General features: G+C 37.3%; 1 protein-coding gene across 1 annotated transcript in view; it reads left to right on the forward strand.

Moving 5' to 3' along the window:
• The window catches only part of tanc2b (tetratricopeptide repeat, ankyrin repeat and coiled-coil containing 2b), a 105,624-nt gene that overhangs the window by 20,278 nt on the left and 60,253 nt on the right, over nt 1–25,093 (forward strand). The window contains exon 3 of the mRNA XM_079594689.1: nt 24,908–25,056. Coding sequence (XP_079450815.1) covers nt 24,908–25,056 — 149 coding nt within the window. The remainder of the gene's footprint in view (nt 1–24,907; nt 25,057–25,093) is intronic.

Genomic DNA, 25,093 nt, shown 5'->3' on the forward strand with positions numbered 1-25,093 from the left:
AGGGCAGCTCTATAGCTAATGATTAACGAACAATCAGTGGATCAATGGTTATCGCCATTTACAGAGTCAATTCTGCTAAATTCTGATGTTTATAGCAATATTATCAGCTTCCAAGGTCATGACAGAGTTAAAGTTTAATGGTTGGTGGTTGACATAGCGTTATCGTGAAGAATTTTGCCAGGCTGGATCAAACAGGGTGTGACTTTAGGGCTCATTGAGAAAGACACCATTGTGCCCGTTGAAGTAAACACTTCTAGGTTTCTTTAGGACAAAGTCCCTAGCCCAAAATATAAATTATGTAATTTCAAAACCCTCATGACTTTCTGTCTACACAAAAGTATATGTTATGCAAAAAGGGTTCAAGCTGCTTTTTTTCATACAATGAAAGTGAATGGTGATTTATACTCTAAAATTAACCAAAAATAGCCTGAATTTTCTGAATTTCCCATATCATCCATTCGCCAACAATATTCAGTAAAACATCCTCACACACAGCTGGAATATGCACTATATATTTCAAGTCTGAAGTTGCATTGAAGTCATGCATTGTAAAAAAATTAATTCAGCACCACACGATGCATTCAGATATTTCAGGTTCTCACGACTGTTTTCTTAAAAATTTTACTAAGTAACTACTTTGTTTTATCAATTTGAATTTGCTCGTACACTAAATGCAAAATGCCTCATCTAGCCAATAAGTTCATCAAGGCAACTACACATTTCTTCCTCAACAAATGTTAAATTAGTAACAATTAGGGATGTCACGGTGTGGACATTTTCACACCGTTAAATAAACCGATATTATATTTATCTCAAAAGATCCCATTGACAGGAAAATATGGTCAAATTACATTTTCCCCACTACATTTATGGTGTTTTATTGATGTATTTCCCTGGAAGATGGAAATCCACCTGGTTTGGAATAAGGTGAGGAAGGTGAAAAAAATCTATTTTGGATGAACTATCTATTTAAAACTATGGCATTTCTTCATATAGGTATAGAGTCATGAATACCCACAAAAATCATATCATGCCCAAGTTATTATTTCAAGTGTTTCTCATATCTAATGGAGAATAAAGAGGTTTAATCAAGGATTAATATTTGTTTATAGAAATAGACGCTGGTTGTTTGGCAATGGTACATTTTGTTCTGTGAGACGTAACTCGCGTAGTACTACATGTTCTGATTTCTTAAGTTCTCAGCACAAAGCGTCCAGTACAAGGATTAAATTTGAAATATCTCCTCTTCTCTGCCCCCTATTTTACCTTTTGAAATTCTCTGGGTCTGAAATGTACAGCTTTGCTGTTTGACAGCTGAAGTTGCCCAGGCAATGTGTTAACAAAATCAGTAGGAGGCTGGCATCCAATGTTTTAGTCACGTTTAGCTCAAATGGAGTTTTTCGAGAAGAAACATAACATCTCTGTTCCAAATCCTACTGAGCTGTCTCACTGCCTACTGCCTACATAGACGGCGTCCTTCTAAGGCAGCGTCCTAACCGTCATGGAACGATCAAATGACTGATTTGGAATGCTCTACATAGACACGTAATACATAGAATGTTCCAAATTATGTTGAGCGTTCTACATTATAAGTACATGAATTGACCTGAATTGAAAGGGTATTTATTGTTTAATCATATTTATTTCTTTTAAAAATTACCAAATTTGAAAGTTGAGACTTTGTTTCATTTCAAAAGTAACCTGGTCTGTCCTGTCTGTCGGCGCGTTGTCAGTGTCCTCTCTGCTCCGCGATGTATTTTTCACTGCGTGAGAACATGGTGTGCCGTGAGAGCGGCGTAGCTTGTCGGACATAGCAACAGTAACTAAAAGGGGCGGGTCTTTGCAAACGGTCAATTGGAATGATCTACATAGACAGTGTAGTTCATGTAGAGTGTTCCAAATCACGTAGTGTTCTAAATAATAAGTAGCTGATTTTAAACACACTGAATATACAGCTAAATGTATTCAGTGTTCCAAATCATGTAGAGTGTTCAACATGACAAGTACCTGATTTGAAACACTTTGCATGGACAGCGCAGTGTATGTAGAGTGTTCCAAATCATGTAGTGTTCTAATCTGATTTGAAACACTTTGTATGGACAGCGCAGTGTATGTAGAGTGTTCCAAATCATGTAGTGTTCTAATCTGATTTGAAACACTTTGTATGGACAGCGCAGTGTATGTAGAGTGTTCCAAATCATGTAGTGTTCTAATCTGATTTGAAACACTTTGTATGGACAGCGCAGTGTATGTAGAGTGTTCCAAATCATGTAGTGTTCTAATCTGATTTGAAACACTCTACATACGCTGTAGAGTGTACAGTACGCTGTATGTAGAGTGTTCCAAATCATGTGGAGTGTTCTAAATTATAGTAGCTGATCTAGTAGCTGATTTGAAACACTCTGAATATACAGTGTAGTGTGTTCAGTGTTCCAAATCATGTAGAGTGTTCAACATAAGTACCTGATTTGAAACAATTTTCATAGACGGCATAGTGTATGTAGAGGGTTCCAAATCATGTAGTGTTCTAATCTGATTTGAAACACTCTGCATGGACAGTGTAGTGTATGTAGAGTTTTCCAAATCATGTGGACTACATAGTGTGTTCAGTGTTCCAAATCATACAATACTCAACAATTGATTCCGATTAAGTTTGATGGTGTGATGTTAAGAATATAAATAACTAGCAAAAGTCCTCAAAATAATGATAAAAAATCCTCAATATACTTCAATATTGAATTAATTCTACGTTTATAATCAACAGTTCTTTTTTTCTGCCATGTTGGATACATTTTCACAGAGCTTGTTGCAGTGCATTGTGGGATTGGCTTCTCATTTAAGGATACATTCAGTGTTGCCTTTATAATTTTGCTAAAGCAAGTAATCTTACGAGTCAGCATCATTAAGAAACCCATTGGATCAGCTTTAAAGTCGGGAGCGCACCGTCGATGGCGTAAAATGCCTCCATAGGCAGCTCTCAAGGATTTGGAACAGAGAAAGAGAGAGAGAAAAAGCGTTAGAAAAGGTTCCCCGAAAACAGACGGAGAGAAATGGAGATGGAGAAGGTGGGAGAAATGGACTGAAAAGAGAGACTGAGTGGGAGCAAGAGAAGGACAGAGAGAGAGAGGGAGGAAGAGAGAATTCTGCAGTGTGCCATTAATAGTCTGGATAATGATTTGCTTACAAAACAGAGCTGTGGGATTAACAGTGTGTTGGATCTTTTTCCCACAGCTAATGCTGATGTTACGGAGCTAAGCTTCCATTGGCTAGCATACGTGAGTGTTTACTTTCACTCAGTTCTAGATAATAAATGTATGTTCTATATTATAGAGTGATTGACTGATGCTGGATACTTGGAGAGAATGGTGGCTGATGAAATATAATGACGGCATATGCAATCTACACATTATTGAATTTAGATGCGCACTTATCTTACGCATACTCAAAATCAATTTACACAGACGGCTTTTAAGTTCAAGTCTTATCAAAGACCGTAACCAATTGTTTTGCTATGTTGTAATGGACACAAATGTCCTATTCATTTACAGAAGTTGAAGAGTTAAAGGGATTTGAAGAGATCTAAGGAAATAAAAAAGAAAAATAATAGATAATAGGCTCATAAAAAAAAATAAAAAAAATTAAACTTACTAAAAAAGTACGTACAATTCAATGCATTTTCCACACTAGTCGCAGTAAAACACCAGCAACTTTCACATTATGATCACAGGGGAAGATTATTGATTAATAAAGACTTATTTGCATGCATTTCTGTATGTTATGATCTCAACAGACGTATAAGTCAGTGCATGATTTGTACGCTAAAACATTTTGACATTTGCATCACACCAGCAGCTCCAGATGTTTGTCTGTTGTGATGTAGTGAAGTTCCTCGGTCGCGCTCGGTCCCGTCATTTATCAGATATATCGCCAGAGGCGTGTTTTCCCCAAAGAGCCTGGCTTGAAAGTAATGCATTTGAACTATGTGCAAATAATGTTTTTATTTTAAAATATGCACACAGTATTAATCATATGCCTAGTATTGTGAAAATGGCTCCATTAATGTTTCTTGCCTTGACATTCAATTACATTTACATTTATGCATTTAGCAGATGCTTTTATCCAAAGCGACTTACAAGAGAGGAACAAAGCCATTTGTTTCGGAGAAAACAACATTCGTAATATACAAAGCCAAGTTTATTCGACAACTAAAGTAACTTTTAAAACGCTTTGTTATATCTAACAACACAGAGTGGTGTGTAATGGAGTGCATCACGAATATCAAAAATGTATTTCTCACTGGGCGAGTTCATGTCAGCGTGTGTGTGTGTGTGTGTGTGTGTGTGTGTCCTCTCACAGCTATTACTTGTGCATATACTAAAGCTATTATTACTAAAGCTAAAGTGTGTGTGTGTGTGTGTGTGTGTGTGTTTGTGTGTGTGTGTGTCCTCTCACAGCTATTACTTGTGCATATACTAAAGCTATTATTACTAAAGCTAAAGTGTGTGTGTGTGTGTGTGTGTGTGTGTGTGTGTGTGTGTGTGTGTGTGTGTGTGTGTGTGTGTGTGTGTGTGTGTGTGTGTGTGTGTGTGTGTGTGTGTGTGTGTGTGTGTGTGTGTGTGTGTGTGTGTGTGTGTGTGTGTGTGTGTGTGTGTGTGTGTGTGTGTGTGTGTCTCACAGCTATTACTTGCGCCTTGGTTCACTAAACATTACGTTGAAGATCCGCATACCAGCGTGTCTGATTAGCCATTTTACCAATTCTCACCTTTGATATTTCCACCTGCTCACTTCCTCCATGTTACTCAGTAATAGTCTGTGTGTGTTTATAGAAAGAGACTGCTGGTTATGACAGAGATGGCATTACAAGCTATCTGAGTTTTTATGTTGTTGATGGGACGTTTGAGAGTTTCACTCTTGAGTGAGTGCTCAGTTCTTATTGATATCAATGGACGCTCAGTGTGTGTTGACACAGCAGTGTGTAGCAGCCCGACTCACCATCACTTGGCTGATAGTTCTGTGTTTCTCTCACACACGCAAAGAGAGAGAAAGCGAGAGTCTTGCACATAGAATTGACGCGCTACATATAAATGCTATTCTTTCTTGTTTTTTTCTTGAGTTCTTTCTGAATTATTCAGCCTTTAAGAACGAGCAGAAGCCACTGGCGGCTCGTTGCTTCAGTGGGCGGGACTAATGAGCAAGCTGCGATCTCATTGGCTAGCGCTCACCTATTACATATGGAATGTCCACGTTTCAGCAAATCAGTTCGAGTTAATGCAGATAATCTCATTAATAGTCATGAGCCCAGCAGCTCATCAGACTTTAGTGCATGTTATTTTATTATTATTATATTATTAGTAGCAACCAAGTAGTAGTATTATTGTACTTTTTTGGTAACACGTTACAATAACAATCCATTTGTTAACATTTGCTAAAAAATACTTCTAAAGAATGTATTAATCTTAGTCAATGTTAATTGTTGTATCTGTTATTATTATTTATTAGACCTGAGCAAACATGAAATAACAATGAACATGATTTTTTATTAACTAACGTTAACAGAGATTAATAAAAAATGTAGCAAATGTATTGCTCATTAGTTAATTAGTTAATGCATTAACCAACCTTAACTAATGGAACCTTGTTGTAAAGTGTCACCCTTTTTTCATAAACACTGATGACCAATAATGTTCAGGCATTCAAAAGAAAAACTATAAAAAGTTCAAGCATAAAAAAAATGCCTGACTGATGTTTTGTTAAAAGTTGTAACGATTTCAAATAACATCACGTATGAATGTATCTTAGTAAAAAGCTGTCATTTTTTTGAAGAGAAAGCTTGTGTGTGTGTGTGTGTATGTGACCCTGGACCACAGAACCAGTCTTATGGATAATTTTTGTATGTACATATTTTGTACACATCATCTGAAAGCGGAATAAATAAGCTTATATATTTGGCCGAATATAATATATATTATATCTGAATATCTGGAATCTGAGGGTGCAAAAAAATCAAAACATTGAGAAAATTTCCTTTAAAGTTGTGCATTTATGTTCACGATTGTGCTGCATTCACTCACAAAAATACATGTTTTATATATTTACAGTAGGAAATTTACAAAATATCTTCATGGAACATGATCTTTACTTAATATCCTAATGATTTTTGGCATAAAAGAACAATCAATCATTTTGACCCATACAATGTATTGTTGGCTATTGCCACAAATAAACCCCTGCGGCTCTTGACTGGTTTTGTGAAAAACAAACAAGTTACTACTAGCCTATGCTAATTTTCTGTTGTGCATAGAGGGTTCCTATGGAGATATTTTATGGGATGTTTACTTACAAAACTGTTACGCTTATTTCTGCAGAATTAAATTCTACTGCTAAATCTTATTGGTCTAAAATCTTGCTCCACACATTCAACAAACAGGTAAATATACATCATATATTGTAATGTGCTGTGAATATGATGCATGGCTTTGACTTGAGCATAGACAGACGAGTGGAGGTGAAGCCCCGGTTAACCTCTGGGATGAACGCTGACTGTGAGCTAGCGTGAGTGGCTGATCGGGATCTCACTGATGCTCTTGTGTCTGAATGAGAACAAATCCCCACAGCTACAGTAATGTTACAACATCTCCTGGAAAACCAGCTCCATATTAATGATAATGCTTTTGAAATGAAATGTTCAGCGAGCTCATATGGCTTTGGTGTTTGGGTGTCCACTTCCACAATCTGATTAGCATCTATGCACTTTCCAGAGTCGTGCTTTTATGAGTACGCCTGGAGAGAAAGAATGGCCACTTCTTTTGGAAAGAACTAGTGTTTTTTATATATTGTATTCATTCACTCACTCAAAGGGTTAGTTCATGAAAAACGATGTCTTTACCAACTTTCTGGGCCGGCAAGTTTCAATTACACTAGAAGCCTATGGAGGAGTGAGACCGCTCTCAGATTTCATCAAAAATATCTTCATTTGTGTTCTGAAGATGAACGAAAGTCTCACGGAGAACAACATGAGGGAGAGTCATTACTAACAGAGTTTACATTTTTGGGTGAACCCTTTAATACTTTTTTTTTTCTTTATCTTTTTAAATAAAAAGTTAAATAAAAAGATGTGTGGTTTAAGTTCAAAATAGTTTTTACCTGGAAAGAAAGAAATCTTTAGAAGGTAATACAAGTGCAGTTGATATAATGGTTACTTTTTGGGGGGAAATAACTTATTTTTATTTATTTGTATGCTTTGTTAATTTATTCATTTGTTTATTCACTCACTCACTCACTCACTTAATTTATTATTTACTTATTTATCTTTTTGAATTGAATAATTGTATTTATTTATTTATGATACAAGTGTAGTTGATATAATGGACACTTTTTTTGAAAACAACTAATTTTATTTTTATACTAATATATTAATATAACTACTTTTTTTTTTTATAATTTTTAATTGAATAATAATTGTATTTATTTATCTATTTGTTTGTTCGTTTCTATGGCTTAAAAAAAATAGCCTTGGCTTGGAAAGACAGACATCTTTAAAAGGTGATATAATGGGTTTATATTACAGTAGTCCACATTTAAAGTGGATCAAAAAAGTTCACCAAAGTTGTCCTAAGACAAGAACAGGTATTGTTCAAAATTCATGTATCATTTTGATGAAAGGTTCTGATCCACTTCAAATGTTGTCTACTGTATTTGTTTGTTTATTTATTTATATCTTTTGAGCAGGAGTTTTAAGTGCCTTTGAATGGATCTCAAAAAAAGACAAGCATTTGGCACCAATTGTATCATTTGGACTCCTTTTAAAAGAATTGTATGAAGAGTGGTGAACTACAGTAAATGTTTTCGATTTGTCTGATCGCTGTGAATCTCCTCTGAGGATCTCCCCTCGCTCTCATCTCGGCCTCAAATTACTCAATCACTGACAGGCTTCAAGATTACTGAAATATTGAACAACATTTAGCCAGACGGAACTCAGGACATGCTAGCTGGCAACAAAGGATTCCATTCATTATGCTAAGCTAAGCTAGCGGCGAACCTGCCAAACTACCTGAACAATGGAAACTTTTAAACGCTCAGTTAGGGTCAGTTTCCACGTGAGATCCATATGATTTTTCTTTTTTCAAACGTAAATGGAGACATTTAGAAAAATGTCCATGTAATCCAGGTGGACAGTGATTGGCTTTGTCAGCCTAAAAACATCATAACGGCCTATAGACACATATTCTGATATGAACCATATATGATTGCTCCGTCATCACCAACAGAAAAGAAATACTTTTCATGTCTCAAGGATTTGGGCATTTTGTAGCAGCTCTGATCACACCGGGCTGTATTACTGTGAGCGCTTCGACGGGTGTCACAGCGTGATCATGGTTCAGATGTTTGCGCATCACTGTAAATGGATGTTTCTCTGTTTATCTGGAGAAAGTGCACAAGACCTGCTGGAGCTCCTGTCCTCTTCCCCCGTTACCATGGCGATCCGGGCCGCACATTCGTCGTGTGTGTGTGTGTGTGTGTGTGTGTGTGTGTGTGTGTGTGTGTGTGTGTGTGTGTGTGTGTGTGTGTGTGTGTGTGTGTGTGTGTGTGTGTGTGTGTGTGTGTGTGTGTGTGTGTGTGTGTGTGTGTGTGGACTGCCCACAGGTGCGAGTGCTGTTGCACCCTGTTTGGCACTGAAAGGCAGGTCTGGTTTTCACACCGTCTCTACAGTGTTTGGTTCTCCTGTATTGCAGTGCCGTTGCATGTTATATTATGATAAAGCTGCCAGTTAAAGCCTCCAGGGGATGAATTTTAATAGACACGGCTAAACATGCCAATTGCTTTAGGTACTATATAATGAGTATAGAGAACATATAGAGGTACCTGTATAAGGCTTTGGTGACTTCGATGTGTGTAATTTTCATATTTTATAAACAATTAAACAATTGTTTAACTGTTTATAAAATAAACAAATTTTCATCAACTTTATAAACTAAAATAATTTTGAATACAATTTTTTAAAGGTACAAGAGCTAGGCTATACATACAATTATGCCATCGACTACCACAATAGAAATTTTATTTATTCCACCTATCAGTCATTGTTTTTAGTAAATGTTCATATTTAATCATATAATACATAAAAAGCTATATTTATTATTATTATTATTATTTCCCATGCCAATTTCTTAAGGTTTGTTTGAAGACTGTTAGGCTTATTCTTATTCTTTTTATTTGTTTATTTTTCTTTGCAACCGTTTGCCAATTGGCAATATATATCTAATAATTTATGTATTTGCTCTGAAATGGCTTAAAATAACTTTGTCATTTGAACCATCAGTCCTATTCTTATTTACCGGTATATTGATTTAATTATATTATATTTAGTCATAATTAGTGCTATCAAATCAATGTAATCGTTATTAATTGCATCTAACATAAAAGTGCGTGTGTGTACGTGTGTGTGTGTGTGTGTGTGTGTGTGTGTGTGTGTGTGTGTGTGTGTGTGTGTGTGTGTGTGTGCGTGTAATGAGTCGTGAAACAACTTTTTGCCTTTTTAATGGGACAGTGGAGTGAAGAACCAGATCAAACTCAAACCTGGGTGAACATAAGCATGTTTACTATAGTTAACTTTTGTTTTATATTCACCACAATATCATTGTGTAGATATTGTGAACATTTAAAGAATGAAGAGAAATCCATGCCGATGAAATGTTCTGATAAAGCCACTAAATATATGTTTTGCACATCAACACAGTCTCTGTGTGCATTTCCAGTAAAAGGCTTGTGGGTATCAGCGGGGTAATTGAGTGTCAGGATCATTAACGTGATGACGGCCGAGCATCAGACGCTTCTCACGCATTAAACAGCAGCGCGTCTTTTAATATCCTTTCTCTCCTCGTTTCACAATCAACACGCGCTGGAAATATGTCATTTTGATTAGCTCAACAAACTCCCAGTATCATTCCTCCCTGAAGAAAGCTCAGTGCTGACATCATTAACTGTGTTTTCATTCGCTCATTAGCTAACCGTCACGCGACACCCTTTCTCCGAGTACACACACACACACACCTCACGGATTGCAGCAATATTTGTGCATTGTGCTTGATAACCTGCTTTTGTCAAATGACTTGCACACTCACCTTCCCGGCATTGTCGAGGCTTACTTGAAAAATACATTTAATTTTCAAATCAAATTTATTCCCAACATGATGTTTTATCATCTATACCAGAATGTTATTATTCTGTTCAGATAAAGTAGTCATTAGCCGATATTACATTTCCAGTGCGGGTCTGACGGTTGATATACCTCATTAAAATACAGTAAAATCAGTAATATTGTGAAATAATATATGTGTGTGTGTTTCCTATTTGAATATATTTTTGAAATGCAATTTATTCCTGTGATGCAACGCTTAATTTTTCAGCATCATTACTCCAGTCTTCAGTGTCACATGATCCTTCAGAAATCACTCTAAAATGATGATTCCTTATTAATGTTGAATCTGTTTTTTAACAGTTTGTGTATATTTATTTATGGATCCCTATGTTGGAGGGATTGAAAAGTTGACATTTTATTGACTTGTTTTTGCGATTACATCTTCTTGCACTGTAAACTGTAGTGTTTTCTAGCCATATTAGCACGATATGTTGACATTTGATGTTGTTATGAAGCTTGAGCTGCTTAAAATAAGATGAATCTTTTTGCTTCAGATGTGTTTCCCAACCAAAGCTGATAGATGTGATAGATGCATTTATACAACACTTTATTTTACAGTGTCCTTGTTACATATGTTACATGTACTTACCATAGTAATAACAGTAAATTATGCATAATTACATGCAACTAACCCTCAACCAAATCCTAACCCTATAGTACATGTAGTTAATTATTATTACTCAGTACTTAAATATATAAATCCACTGTAACAATGACACCTTAAAATAAAGTGTAACCCAAATCAGTGACATAATTACAAATCAATTCAAGATTGTAAGTAAATATGGTTCATAAATAAACTACTGTATTGCACATGCTGCATATTTCACATCAGGTTTCGTGATAGACAGAAATGCACGTGAATGAATGTGCCGTCGGAGACAGACAGGAGTTTAAACCTCTATGATTTAATCATCACAAATGTCTATTCTCAATCAGATGCACTTATTGTACATAAACGTTGTACTATGTTCACACATGAACCATCCGCGCTAGCGCCAGGGTTTTGAGACGCGTCTTCATTGCAGCTGACCTCAAATGAACTCGGACACGCGCTCACACACAAGTGCAGCCCAGTTGTTTAGCACTATCAGAGATGTAGCAGATGTTGCACAACATGTGTGAAAGCGCTGCGCTATCTAAAGGAAGTATTAGACGTGCTCTACTGAACCCTGGCTTGGGTTTGTTTTGTTAGGAGTGTGTGTTCTCCTCTGAAGTGCATTAGTGTATATTAACCTAAAATGCTCGAAACACAAAATTGTTCTCATGACAGTGATCCACGCTTTGAAAAGCATTAGATTCATGAATTTATGCGGCGGTTCTAGAGCTTGTCTGAATTTACAATGATCAAAGAATAAAACAAGTTTTTCTTGCATAAGAAAATGAAGCGTATTTTAAAATTGTGGCATAATATTTATTAACTCACAAAGCTTGTAAAATAAAGCATGTACTAGACTAACAGCAAAAAGTACACTAATGCTGTGTTTGTTAATCCATGTGTCAATCATTTAGTTCCATACTGATAGGGATGAACTGATATTACATTTTTCTGATAATTAGTTTCATGGTATTGCAGGTAACCATGGGCCTATGGCTGATATTAAAAATGTTGTACTATTTTGCCTAATTAAAATATATAGTTCAGTCATGAAACTATAGAGGGCGCATGCACACAATCACATCATTACCGCATGGCACAAGCTGATTGGCCTCTGCTGATCCTGCAGCCAATGAGATTGCTTGCTCAGCACTTACATATATGAATTGTTTGCTGTAAGCTAGTTCCTCTGAAACCCTCCACCTCCCCCAGCTCCACCTGCTTAGATCTGCTGTGGGATTTATGTATGTCTATGGCCCTATAAAAAAAACTGTAAATAGTGTAATTCGACGCTAAGGTGTGGGGTCTACAAGGTTTTGAGCTTGTCCACTTTTGATCACTTCCAGAAGTTGTTGAAAACGTATTTGACCGGATTACTTTCATAGTGTAGACGCTCATGTGGTCGAATACGTTCAAAATAGCCACAAAAGACCATTTACTCTCCGCCTACTGACCTAATGATTAATATTATGGGAAGCGCACCAGCCGGACGGGATTTCAACTTTTTAGGCTGAAAACCCAAGTTTGGTTTGAAGATGAAAAATCAACAATAAAATTAAATAAAAATTGAGAAGAAAATATTTCATCTCAATTGGCAAATAGTAGTTGTTGTTGTTTTCCTGTTTTGAGCATAAACATCACTAACTGTTCTTACATGTATGCTGAAAAGCTATTTGTCAATGACGCAAAGAATAAACTTTAATTCAATAAATATATTCTGGATCGATTTCCATGAACACCTGAACCCTGAAGAAGCACCTGCAGATGGGAGGGGCTGATGGTGTGGGAGGGGTTTAAAGTGGGCGGGGCTACACGTATGGGAGGGGCTTGTCTCTGTGAGAAGATTCTACAATCAATCACAACAAACACTGACATGACGTGAGTGTCTCAGTCAGCCGGTGATTGTTCTGATCTCATGGAATATTAATATCCTATGACATTTTGCTTATCAACTACATAAATCTTGTTTACCGGAAAAGCAAGGCATGAATACAGAAAAATAAGATCTGATTGCGCCATCTGGGCCGCGTAACGTTTGAGTTTCTTTGTATGTGTTTGATAGATGTTCAGGACCAGTGAACGTGTAAAGAGAGCAGGAAGACGTGCAATGACAATGTACAGTTTCAGAACAATAGTGCAGTCTGTTATGCAGTTCAGCATCATGATAGCATTTATACACTCTAGCTAAAAACAGCATTCGTACATGGAAACACACCGAACTCACACGCAACTTCATTTGTCTTGTTGCTCACGTGGTATTTGAACACATCCAGTAAGTAAGGCTGTTCTGCTGCTCCACATAAGGGCTGTTTGTTTCCGAGTCACATGACCCGTGTATCCGCACTGCCTCCTGCTGTTGTTCAGGCATCTGTCAGTGTGTGAATGCTTCACTGGTTTCATGTTCAGCGATTCCTCCACCATCTAAAGCTCTCGTGGAATGAGGTTCAAGTTATGCCGAAGTCCCATTGAGTCCACTACTATTACAGAAAACAAATATTAAGATTGTTAGATGATTTCTAATTTTCCCATGTGTGCTTTCTGTTCATCTTAACTACAATCTGTTGGGTCAGAGATTGTGATGCAAATTATTTGTTTAAATTCAGGCCAAACTGACAACGAATAGAACAAAAGAGTTTAATTTTAAATTATAATCATATTTAATTGAATACACTTAACAATAAGGTCTCATTCGTTATGCATTAGATAATATGAACTAACAATGAACAGCATTTATTAATATTTTGTTAATGTTTTTTCATGTTAGTTTATTAACTGTTGACATATTCAATTTTGGATTTTAAATATTTATTCATAAATGCAGAAGATACAGTTTATGTTTACTATAATTAACTAACTATAGTTAACAAATGAAACCAGCATTTGAGTCATACTAGAAAGGGTCAATAAAGAACATATATAAACATAAAAAAATAAATAATAATAAATAAACCAATATTATTATTTAATGTTGGACGTTTATTATGAAGTGTTACTGAGAAAATCGTAATATTTTTACTCTGAATTTATTTATTTAATTAAACAATATGTTTAAATAAATTGGTTGGTCCAGTATGTCTAATAATATTTGTAATATAGCACAGCTTCTCATGTCTTATTGCTTAAGTATTGATTTTTGTCCCATAATCAGATCATGAAATAGATATGAAATGAAATCAGGTGAATTATATATTTCTTTAAAACATTCCATTCCATATTAATGAATGACCTGTTAATCATTATTTAATGTTGAACATTTATTTATTTAGTATTAGAGAGAAAATCGAGATTTTTAATACTGGAGGTTGACAAGCACTATTCTAAGTGAAAGAGTTTGTTTGTTTAATTAGTGAATCAGTTTAAAGAGGTAAGAATTTGCATGTATTAATTGCTTTTGTGTGGCCAATGTGTGAACAGCTAGTAATGAAACCTAAAAAACAAGACGTTCCCTGACTAGGTTGTCTATGAAAGCCTGTAGACTGATTTTTATGTGAAGGACTCCGGACGTTTACACGCTTCTGAGAGCTTCTCTTCAGTTCTGTGACACACTAATGCTTATACAATGTTCAGAATAATTCCTATTCTGTACTGTAATGTCAATGTGTCGTGCAAAGAAAAGGATTAATTCAAACTATAGTCTCACATAGCCAGATCTATATAGTCTATATAGTCTATAATCTCACATATACTTTATAATAAAACTATCATAACAGCATCATTTGAATTATCATGATGCCGGTGAATCGTTGGTGCAAGCATTTCCACATCGCTATGATCAGATGTTTTCTTAACTGCTGTTTTCACCGCTGTCATTTTTGTCATGTTTATTTTGTTATTGAGAGGAAAGTGCGCAGCACATATTTACATATTCATCTAAACGTCGCTCTCAGGAGTGTGGACTGCGTCGGGATGTTCATTAAAAGCATACGGCTGCAAAGGTATTTCATTCTTTTAAGTAAAGAATGAAAAAGATGTTCGCTGTGAGTATATCGGGGAATCACGTTCACTCCGGTATGTTAGGTGTGCACGAGTGCGAGCAGTAAGTTGCCGGCTGCAGTTCACTTAACGGCCACCGGTGTCACTTATAAGAAGGGTTTCTGAATTCTACATACTGCCCCTTTAATAAAGTAATGTTGTAATACAATTTGTTTGTCCAGTATGCCTAACAATGCCCTGCAGTCATGACTATATTCACAATATAGAACAGCCGCTCATATAAGTATTGATTTTTGTCCCATAATCAGATCACATAATGAAATAATGGATATGAAATTCAATCAGGTGAGTGTATCTGTGGAACTATTACAATCCAATGTTCTAGCATTAGAGGTTGTGAAACCCTATCCTCCCTTTGACTTGATCCATCTGTTGTCTGACCTTGGCTTATGACCTTTCTCTGTCATCACCAGCCCCTGTTTTTGTGTGTGTATTCTCGGCTCCTCTGTGAAAAGCTGAGTTAGTGAGGAGCTCCTCGATTCTCGTGTCTGATCTCGGCTGTCGTAACGGCGGTCACATCTCCTGCTGGGACTGCAGAGCTCTTTCTGTTCCTCTATCTGCATCTGTTGGTGACTCATTCACTACATTTTAATGCTTTGCATTCAGAGTTGCATGTTAGTGCAGACAACTGTTAGTTAAGCTTGTGTGTGCAGACCATAGACTGTAAAAAAGATGGACGATGTGTCTCCACCTCCTTGAACTGTAGAATAATGAAGACAAATGTCCCAGAAATGGCCACTGTCATCTTGCACTGGTGACTTCATTTGGAGCCGTCATGTGTGACCGTCACCTTTTTTATAGCATCAAATAACTAACTAAAAACAAACGTATTCAAAAAACGAACACGGCATGATAAGAACTACCTAAAATGGCAAAACCCGTCTTTGGGAAAAAAATATTTGTAGTGTAGTTTGATAATTTTTTTGTTTGGCTCACATCCCATTCATTAACATGTAGAGGGTGGGGTTTATGACCTATACTGCATCCAGCCACCAGGGGGCGATGTAAATGCTTTGGCTTCACTTTTCAAGATGTGTGCGGCAACGAACATTAAAGGAATGTTTATGAGCAAACTCGTTGAAGATTAGCCGACGGGCTGTCGATTCATTAAATAAGCGATTTCATCAGAAAAGCCGTTTATTCAGCATAGTGAAGCCTCTCCTCCATTGACATCCATTAAAGAAAAACTGACTCTTTTCTCCTTCCCGGCGTACGGCAGCGTTAGCAGGCATTATGCTGTTTTCTGGCTAAGGTTGCAGGCTTGCCTTCCAGTGGCTTTGCAGACAGTCATAAGCTTTTAGGCCTTGTTTACACCTGGAGTTTAAATCCATCTTTTTTAACCCAATTTCAACCACTTCTGTCCTGATTTCTTCGAGGGGAGGGTCTATGGGCGGGTAAATTTATGGGGGTTTTTTTCAGATCTAATGGACAAAATAAGCAGAATATGCTTATAATATGAATATGCTTAAAATTTCTCTTGTGGGCCATAATAAAAATAAGAAGAGAAGTATTTCGATTTAAACACGTTGTTTTTGAAATGAGGAGTAAGCTAATCTCACTAATCTTATATTTTCCTCTCAGCTCGTCGGTTATGGGGTGATGCGGGGAAATTGAATTGTAGCTAATAGCCTATTATTTTAATAATAAAAGTAATAATTCAGCGGTTCAGCGAAAAGAGGAGGCGTGTTCCGGCGCAAACGTTTCCTGGTGCTATTTTGCAGTTTCAGAAAACAAATCCGCCACAGACCAGGAAAAAGCTTGTCTAAAGTCAGTGGTGCGGATAAAACTTCTCTCATCTACACAGACGCAGCAGTTCATATTTTTGCAAACCATACATTATTACAAGGAAAAATATTACCACACGAGGGAAATCATTGTGGTGTCCATGAAGATGTGAAAAAATAGGCATAAATCTAGCTTACACATTTACCCAAATTAGTCAGGCTAATTGTAGTAATGACGGATCAAACCTGTTTGATTAATAGTGGCGAGACACATCGGTATATAAGGACATCTGACAAAGTGTGTTGTCCGTCAAGAACCAGGAAACAAAATTCCGAAGACTGCGAGATCACCGTTACCATCATGTACGTTGCGTGCGCTGGCTAATCCGCCTTTATATTAGCAATCCGCCATGGAACAAGCGCGCCGGCTCTTAAAGGGAATGTGAGAGGACGCTCTGATTGGTTTATTGCATGTTACGCCCCAAACCACAGCTATGAATAATGAAGCGACTGCAGACCAACACATTTTAGATTTGCGTCGGGCGCAAGAGTCATTTATCCCGCCGGTATAATAGCAACAGCGCCCGAGATCCGCCCACAAAGTTACTTGCGTTTCGCGTTTAATACTTGCGTTTCAGATCGTTAAAATAGGGCCCCCATAGTGTTATTAAGGTCCCAGTGATGCGCTGTGCCATCCTCACTACTCGCTATAGGGCTTTCCTGTCAGATGCTGAGCAGTTTCCATACCAGACGGTGAAACAGCTGGTTAGAACATTCTCAATGTGAATTTTTCCATATTTTGCATGTAAAAAACTGAACTTTACTAGAGGTGTAACAACTGTTTTAGCTGCAGTGTGTTTGTGCATGGTCTATGCTGCACGATTTAAAAAAGAGGTGGTGCTTTTCAGGCTAATTGATTTTTTACATGCTTTAAACACTGATATTCTGGCCATAGATATGTGAAAATGTGTTGATTCAATGTGTCGAATGATTTTGGAAAAGCTGACCCAAGTCTGCACCTGTTATCCACAGCAAAGCCTCCTCCGTCTGCACACCCCTCATCTGTATTCCAGTCATGTGTAAAATCTGGAGTAGTTTGTCTTGGTCTGTTTTGAGAGCTCGGTCAGCGGCCTCTGAAAAAGGTCGATTTGAGCCTTTCCTCATCCCTCTTAAACTCTGCCCAGGTGCATTCCAGCACATATCTGCTGTTTAGCTTTACTAATGTGGGACAGATTGGCATTATTTAGATCGACATGGGGGAATTCATTTGAAATTAATTGCACTTGTAGCGTGGTTTATTGGCGCACGTTGTCTGTTTGTTTTTGCACCTGATTTAAGGCAGGATTTTTCTAAAAATCTTTTTCCCAAATTTGTTTAAACTGTCTTTATATACCAATACATAATTAAAATGTAAGTACTCTGAAAAAGAGAGTATACAAATCGAGTGTCTGTAGTCCTCTCAGGGGTGCAATAAACACAGCTACTTATTCCATTCACTCCCACCCCCTCCCTTCTGGGCTCCTTCCAAAGCCACGCCCCCAAAACACATGAACCCGCGATGGCGACCGCTCAGCTGGAGGAAGACGCGTTTACCAGCGCCGAGCGGAGAGGAGCGCAGTGCATGTAGTGATCATGTCAGAATGACGTAATAAAATTCCTCATCTTATCATTATGAATATAAACAACTAACATGGCTGTTAGTACTCACTATCAAGCTAGCATATCAATACTGGTAAATATAAAATATATTGAGTTTGATTCGGTAACGAGCTAGTAACATAAGGCAAAGCTAAAAACAGGTTGCATTGATACACGTTTTCCCATTACCATCAGTTACACTGTGATGAAGGGGGATTCCGTGTATTCATAACATATACGGTGTTTTGCATCTAAGAGCTTCCACGATGAAAGCACTGTTGGCTCTGATGAGGACTACACTCCGGAGACAAGTAGCCTACCGCATCGCCGGCTCAAGGACAGGTCCTTGCCTTGTTTGCCTTCGCTGACTGTATATGCAGGTACTGGAAGTTTTGACTGCTCTTTCTCTGCCATCATTGTGATTCTTCCTAGCTTCCGTGCCTCTTCCCCTCCTCGAGTCAAACGGGCGCGCGCATGTGGGCAGTTCCTGTAGCGGCAGGGGTGGTAGCCATGGTAGCGAGGGAGAGTGACGGTCGCCCAGCCAATCATTTAATTCGTCCCGAATGGAAATAAGTAGCTGTGTTTATTGACACTCGATTTTTATACTCTCTTTTTCAGAGTGCTTACATTTTAATTATGTATTGGTATATAAAGACAGTTTAAACAAATTTGGGGGAAAGTTTTTTAGACAAACCCTGCCTACCCTGCCTTTAAGGAATTATGCAAATCAGGTAATGATAAAAATGCCCAAAAAAAGTGGTAGTCTCGGTTCAGTTGGTTCTCTATACCAATATAAAGGTTTAGATTAAAAAACATAAAAAATACAACATAATAAGACAAGTTGAACTGAACCCGTGTAGTTTATTTAAACAAAACATAAACAAACACAAAATGAACAGAGACATAGCTTGACCTGAGCATGAACGCACAGTGGAAACATGAGGACTATATATACAAAGACTAAGCTCAGACTTACAAGATCGTGCACCTGAGCATGATCAAGACAAAGAACCAATGACAAAACAGAACTGAGTCTGACTTGAAGCAGTGCATGCCAGTTAGAAATGTTATCCGTGTTGAGACCGCGCCGACGCCACGTGACTGACGTATGGCATCACAATAGCGTATGAGCGATTCGAGAGCAGACGGCTGACTCTGACACAATATAATATTATCGTTACATGAAAAGAGGTTTTACCGTTATAAAAACAAGGATTTGTGAGCATTAGTGCAACTGAAGGCGTTAGAATAAACATGAAACACATGTGATCGTTGTCATGCGGTGATTCCGGCCAATCGTGGAACAGCGGTGTCGTCATCATCACCGCATGACACCGCATAAGTTTGATGTTGTTTTAAAAAAAACAAGCAAAATCGTGTCTTGACTTAATGTTCATTATTATTGTTTGTAAAATAGAGAGGTTTTAACATTTTCATATCCGTTTTTGTGTTGTTGTGCCATTTTTGCAAAGTGGTTTCTTGGTGGTGGCGATGTGCAACCTTTGCAGATGTTGTCCCGCCACAGTCGTGTGTGTGTGTGTGTGTGTGTGTGTGTGTGTGTGTGTGTGTGGACTGAGACTCTATTCTCGTCCACCTCCCTCCGTCACCAGAGACTCGCTGTTGTTTAGGATGCTCCTTCACTACCTGCCGGGACTCTCATTAGATGATAGATCTGTACAGCGCCTCTTCTGCCAGACTCCAGACCTCTCGCACCTGCACCGGTGCCGTTTCATGCCCGGCGGACACTCCTGCTGGGCAAGAGGGAAAACACAACAACAGAGAGACAACATGCCCACTCCCGGGAAACTACAGCACCCTTCGTACCGCACGGCCTGTTGCCATAGCAACCATCTGTCTTCTCCGGAGCGCAGGAATGCAGGGATGACAGGACGGAGGGGGAGGAGGAGGAGGAGGAGGAGGACAAGGAAGTGCTTTATGCTTTCTTCTCCATCTGCATGTCTATGTGGGTCATTTCAGCGTTGAATGATCACTCGTTTGATCGTCGCATCTCTGGATCAGTTCACATGATTCACGAATGAGTTACTAATACCATCACAAGATCCAGTACTGTTATCAATATTTACATAATATATATAGCCTAATCCCATTCTGATCATTTCATGGGATTTGTTTACTTCATTGGAATGGTGTAAACAAACCGTAAACAAAATCTTGGAAAAGATTTTGACACTTGCTGTCTAAACACACACACACACACAAATCATGGACATGATTCGAAAAGGTTACATGGTCCTGGTAAAAAAGGTAAAATAGTCACTTTTGTTCTGTTTACGTTTGGTACTGCGGCCGAACTATCTCACTGAAAGCTCATTTTTTGAGATATCAAACTCTAATTTGGAACACATCTTGTTTAGGTTAATGGTTTTGATTTTCTTACAGTTTTAGAGTAAAAATGTGTTTTGGAAAATATATATTTCATATAAAAATTAAAAATAAATGTAACATTTTATTACTTTTTTTCAATTTCACTTTTTTTTTATAACTATTTTTGCTTCAGCAATAATCTGCCAAGTGTCATCTTTAAACATAGACTAAACTGAAGTCTGTGCTCTAAAGCATTCAATATTTATGACAGTTTAAGTTGGAAATTTCATGTTCAGGTCTAAGCTCAAAAAGTGAATAAATGGATTATAACTACAGCATAAATTTAATTTAGTACCATAAAATCCCTTTAAAAATACAAAATATTAAATTAAAAACATTATCGAACTAAAATATAGTACAATCAATAAAAAAAAAACATAAAAAATGTATGTTTTTGTGGAAACCTTGATACATTTATTTATTTATTTTGCATTCTTTGCTAAATATAAGGAATATATTTAGAAATATCACTTTTGATAAATTTAATGCTGAATAAAAGTATGATAGTATTAAAATAAAAGACCCAAAATATAACGATATATTATTTGTTAAAAAAGGCAAATAAAAGTTTTGTATTACCAAGTTTTGATGGTTAAATAAATATTATCCTTTCATCTGTTCCTGGACTAACAGTAACGTAACATCCCTTGATTATTCTTTAATACTGTATTTATTTCTTGAATGAAACATTTTGAATCTCCTTGGCAACAACGACTTTGGTTAAAATCACGGTTCCTCTTAATAAAAAAATAAATCACCCTTTTTATGCATTTTGAATATTATCAAAAGGCAATAAAATATGCAGATGCAGTTTAGCCACAGTATATCCTCCCGCCCTAATGAGAAGTTTCTTCGATGTTCCTTCTATAACATGCATTTTAGTACGTCACGAAGCTCATGTTTTGCACCAGCGCACGGTGTGTGTCCTATAGATAGCAGCTCTGCAGTGTATTTGAGGTAGGAGCGTGGGTGCTGTGACTGTCTATGTATAGACGCATTTCCAGCACTGACATTCTCGCAGAAACACAAACATACACTCAAATCTACCCAGACACACACACAAATGCTCAGTTTTATATAACCAACAAATCCAGAGCACTGCGCTGTGCTTATTTCCACATATTTCCTGCTACAGAATGGAAAGGAATTTGAGAATACTTTTCAATTTGAGTCATTATGAGATTGATGAAGTCGGCATGTCCTGTCCGTCAGGTCTGACCTGTCCATTACGAGGCCTTCAAATGTGGCCTATATTTAAATTTAGCTCAGTGTGTTATCAGTCTGGAGGACGACTGACATTGTTGCCGGATCACGCAGACATGCAGGTTCAGAGTAAGGACTCTTTCACTTACAGGAGTTCTGGGGTAAAAGTAAAGAGCAAGTTGTCAAGTCAAGTCATCTTCATTTATATAGCGCTTTTAACAATGTAGATTGTTTCAAAGCAGCTTTATAGAGATAAACGTATAATTTAAGGTAACAGATTGTTTTGGCTTTACAGCGGTTCTTGAATAATGTTATTTTCCAGCTAAAGTTAGTTTTGATTGATTCACTTCCGTCGAAAGGATAATTTGTTATTAAATTAGAGACCGCTAAGACGACACCGTTCTCTCTACACAGACTTTAAACGCGAACCTGTGAGAAACGCTGATGGCGCTCACGTGCGCATCAAGAATTAATTCTATAGTTACGTGCGTTTGAATATTTGTGTGCATGTTTGTAATTCTCTACAAACCAAGCCTTAAACTACTTGTCCTGCCTATAAATGTGATTCAGTTGTGTTTCAGATCCCAGTTCGGTGTTTAGTCTCTGATATGTGGATGTTTTGGAGTGGTAATGTGGCAGGCCTGTGGAGGGTGTGTCGGCGGGGCAAGTTGAGACGCCTGTTTGATGCTGTCGGTCAGTGAGATCATGCTCATGCGTTATTGCTCCGGGCTCAGTGAGGAAAGCCGTTGGTCTGGTTTTCTGATGTTGTTGTTGTGCAGGACTGGGAATTCTCACGCTGATGTCTCTCAGTCATGTATAACTTGTGAAAGCAAAGCAGTGGCATTTCAACTATTTATATTTGTATCATGACGTACTGTATGAGAGCTCTTTAATATAGCAGTTGTGTCTCCTAGATTGCGAGGAGATTAAATAAGGAACAACTGGAGGATGTTGCTCTTTCTCTAAATTTCCCCTCGGTAAAATCCATTTAAACTCATAAAAATAAAGGTTGCAAAAAGGGATTTTCACAGCAATGCCATAGAAGAACCTTTCTGTGAAAGTTGTTTTAAAAATATATATTTTTTTCTTAGTACAAACAAAGAATATTTAAAAATAACATTTTGAATGGAAAGATTCTGTGGATATTAAAGTTTGGAACCATCGATGCCAATAATATTTTTTTTAAGAACTCAAAAGTTTCTAAATTCTTGCAAAAGTAGATGATCTGATCTATGATATCATGATATCACATTCGTTTTATATCTGTATTCTTACTGTATTTCAGTAGTTGTAGAATTTCTGTCACTTTTCATTTCATTTACCAACTGAGAAATGTTTTTAAGCGCAACTTTCCTGATCTATAGAGCGTGACGACTGTTATTAGCTTTATTTTCTGATCTTCATTCAATGCTGTATTGTTTTCTGAGGACAGTCCAACAGCTGAATGTTTCTCTGAAGACTCATTATAAACACGCCCCATGACCGAAGAACACACACACACACACGCGCGCCGCTCTGGTTGTGTGTTCACCTACGACTCAGCCTGTTGTTCGCGCCACACGCAGGATTAACGTGTGATGTGTTGAAGGAATGGCATGCCAGGGAACAGGTGTGTTTTTCTTCTTAGTTCGTTTACGTTCTTCCTCATCCTCACCTTCCTCTTCTCTCTCTCTGTCAGTTGTAGTTTCTCAGATATTTCTCTGAATGAACGGTTAAGAAACTGTTTCTCGTTCTGTTTTCATTGTTAGCTTGTCTAAACTTGGCTTTGGCCAGTGGCTCTCAACTGGTTTTGCTTCAGGATTGTTCATTGGACTCTTGATGGGACGAGGCACGTTTGCAGCTGTTGTAAAATCATTATAAACACATGATGGCATGTTATATATTAACACATAACGTTAGGACTCTTTTTGATTTTGAAAATTATTAATAAATATCTATCATTCCCTCTATCGTTCTATCTATCATTCTATCTATCATTCTATTGTTCTATCTATATATCTATCGTTCTATCATTCTATCTATCATTCTATCTATATATCTATCGTTCTATCATCCTATCTATCATTCTATCTATATATCTATCGTTCTATCATTCTATCTATCGTTCTATTGTTATATCTATCATTCTATCTCTATCATTCTATCTATATATCTATCGTTCTATCATTCTATCTATCATTCTATCTATATATCTATCGTTCTATCATCCTATCTATCATTCTATCTATCGTTCTATTGTTATATCTATCATTCTATCTATCATTCTATCATTCTATCTATATATCTATCGTTCTATCATCCTATCTATCATTATATCGTTCTATCATTCTATCTATCGTTCTATTGTTATATCTATCATTATATTGTTCTATCATTCTATCTATATATCTATCGTTCTATCATTCTATCTATCATTCTATCTATATATCTATCGTTCTATCATCCTATCTATCATTCTATCTATATATCTATCGTTCTATCATTCAATCTATCGTTCTATTGTTATATCTATCATTCTATCTATCATTCTATCATTCTATCTATATATCTATCATTCTATCTATCATTCTATCTATCATTCTATCTATATATCTATCGTTATATCATTCTATCTATCATTCTATCGTTCTATCTATCTATCATTCTATCATTCTATCTATCATTCTATCGTTCTATCATTCTATCTATTGTTCTATCGTTCTGTCATTCACTCTATCTATTTATCTGTCTCTCTCTCTCTCTCTCTCTCTGTGTTAGTTAGCTGATGATAAAGCGCAGTGTGAGCCGGTTGATGTGGTGTGTGTGTCTGTCAGTGTTGTCCTGGAGCTTCGTCTCTCTACAGCACTGAAGAAAGACCGCAGGCTGGTTTTATATCGCTCACAGAGCCGAGACGGAGATTGATGTCACTCTGAGGATGAGGTGTCATTTAAGATCTGTGGGAAATCGCTTATTGAATTGTTGAATTTTCATGCGGAATCCTTAATGAGGATAAAGTGGAAGACATGAAGCTCATAATGAACTTTTTCTGATCCGTTGAGCTGGTTTTGCTGGTTTCACTTTTCACTTGACTCGGTTTCGTTCTCTCTCTCTCTCTCTCTCTCTCTCTCTCTCTCTCTCTCTCTCTCTCTCTCTCTCTCTCTCTCTCTCTCTCTCTCTCTTCTTCTTCAGGGGGGTTAGGTCCAGAACTCGGCCCCCCTCCCTCAGTGGACGAGGCAGCGAACACGTTGATGACTCGTCTTGGCTTCCTACTCGGAGAAAAAGTGAGCGAGGGGTCTCAAGGGCCGCAGTACAGCATGGAGGAGCCCGATGACGCACAGGTAGGCTATTCAACCTCACCTCCTGCTATAAATACAC

The sequence above is a fragment of the Phoxinus phoxinus genome (assembly GCF_949152265.1).
Source record: "Phoxinus phoxinus genome assembly, chromosome: 21".
Taxonomy (NCBI): Eukaryota; Metazoa; Chordata; class Actinopteri; order Cypriniformes; family Leuciscidae; genus Phoxinus; species Phoxinus phoxinus.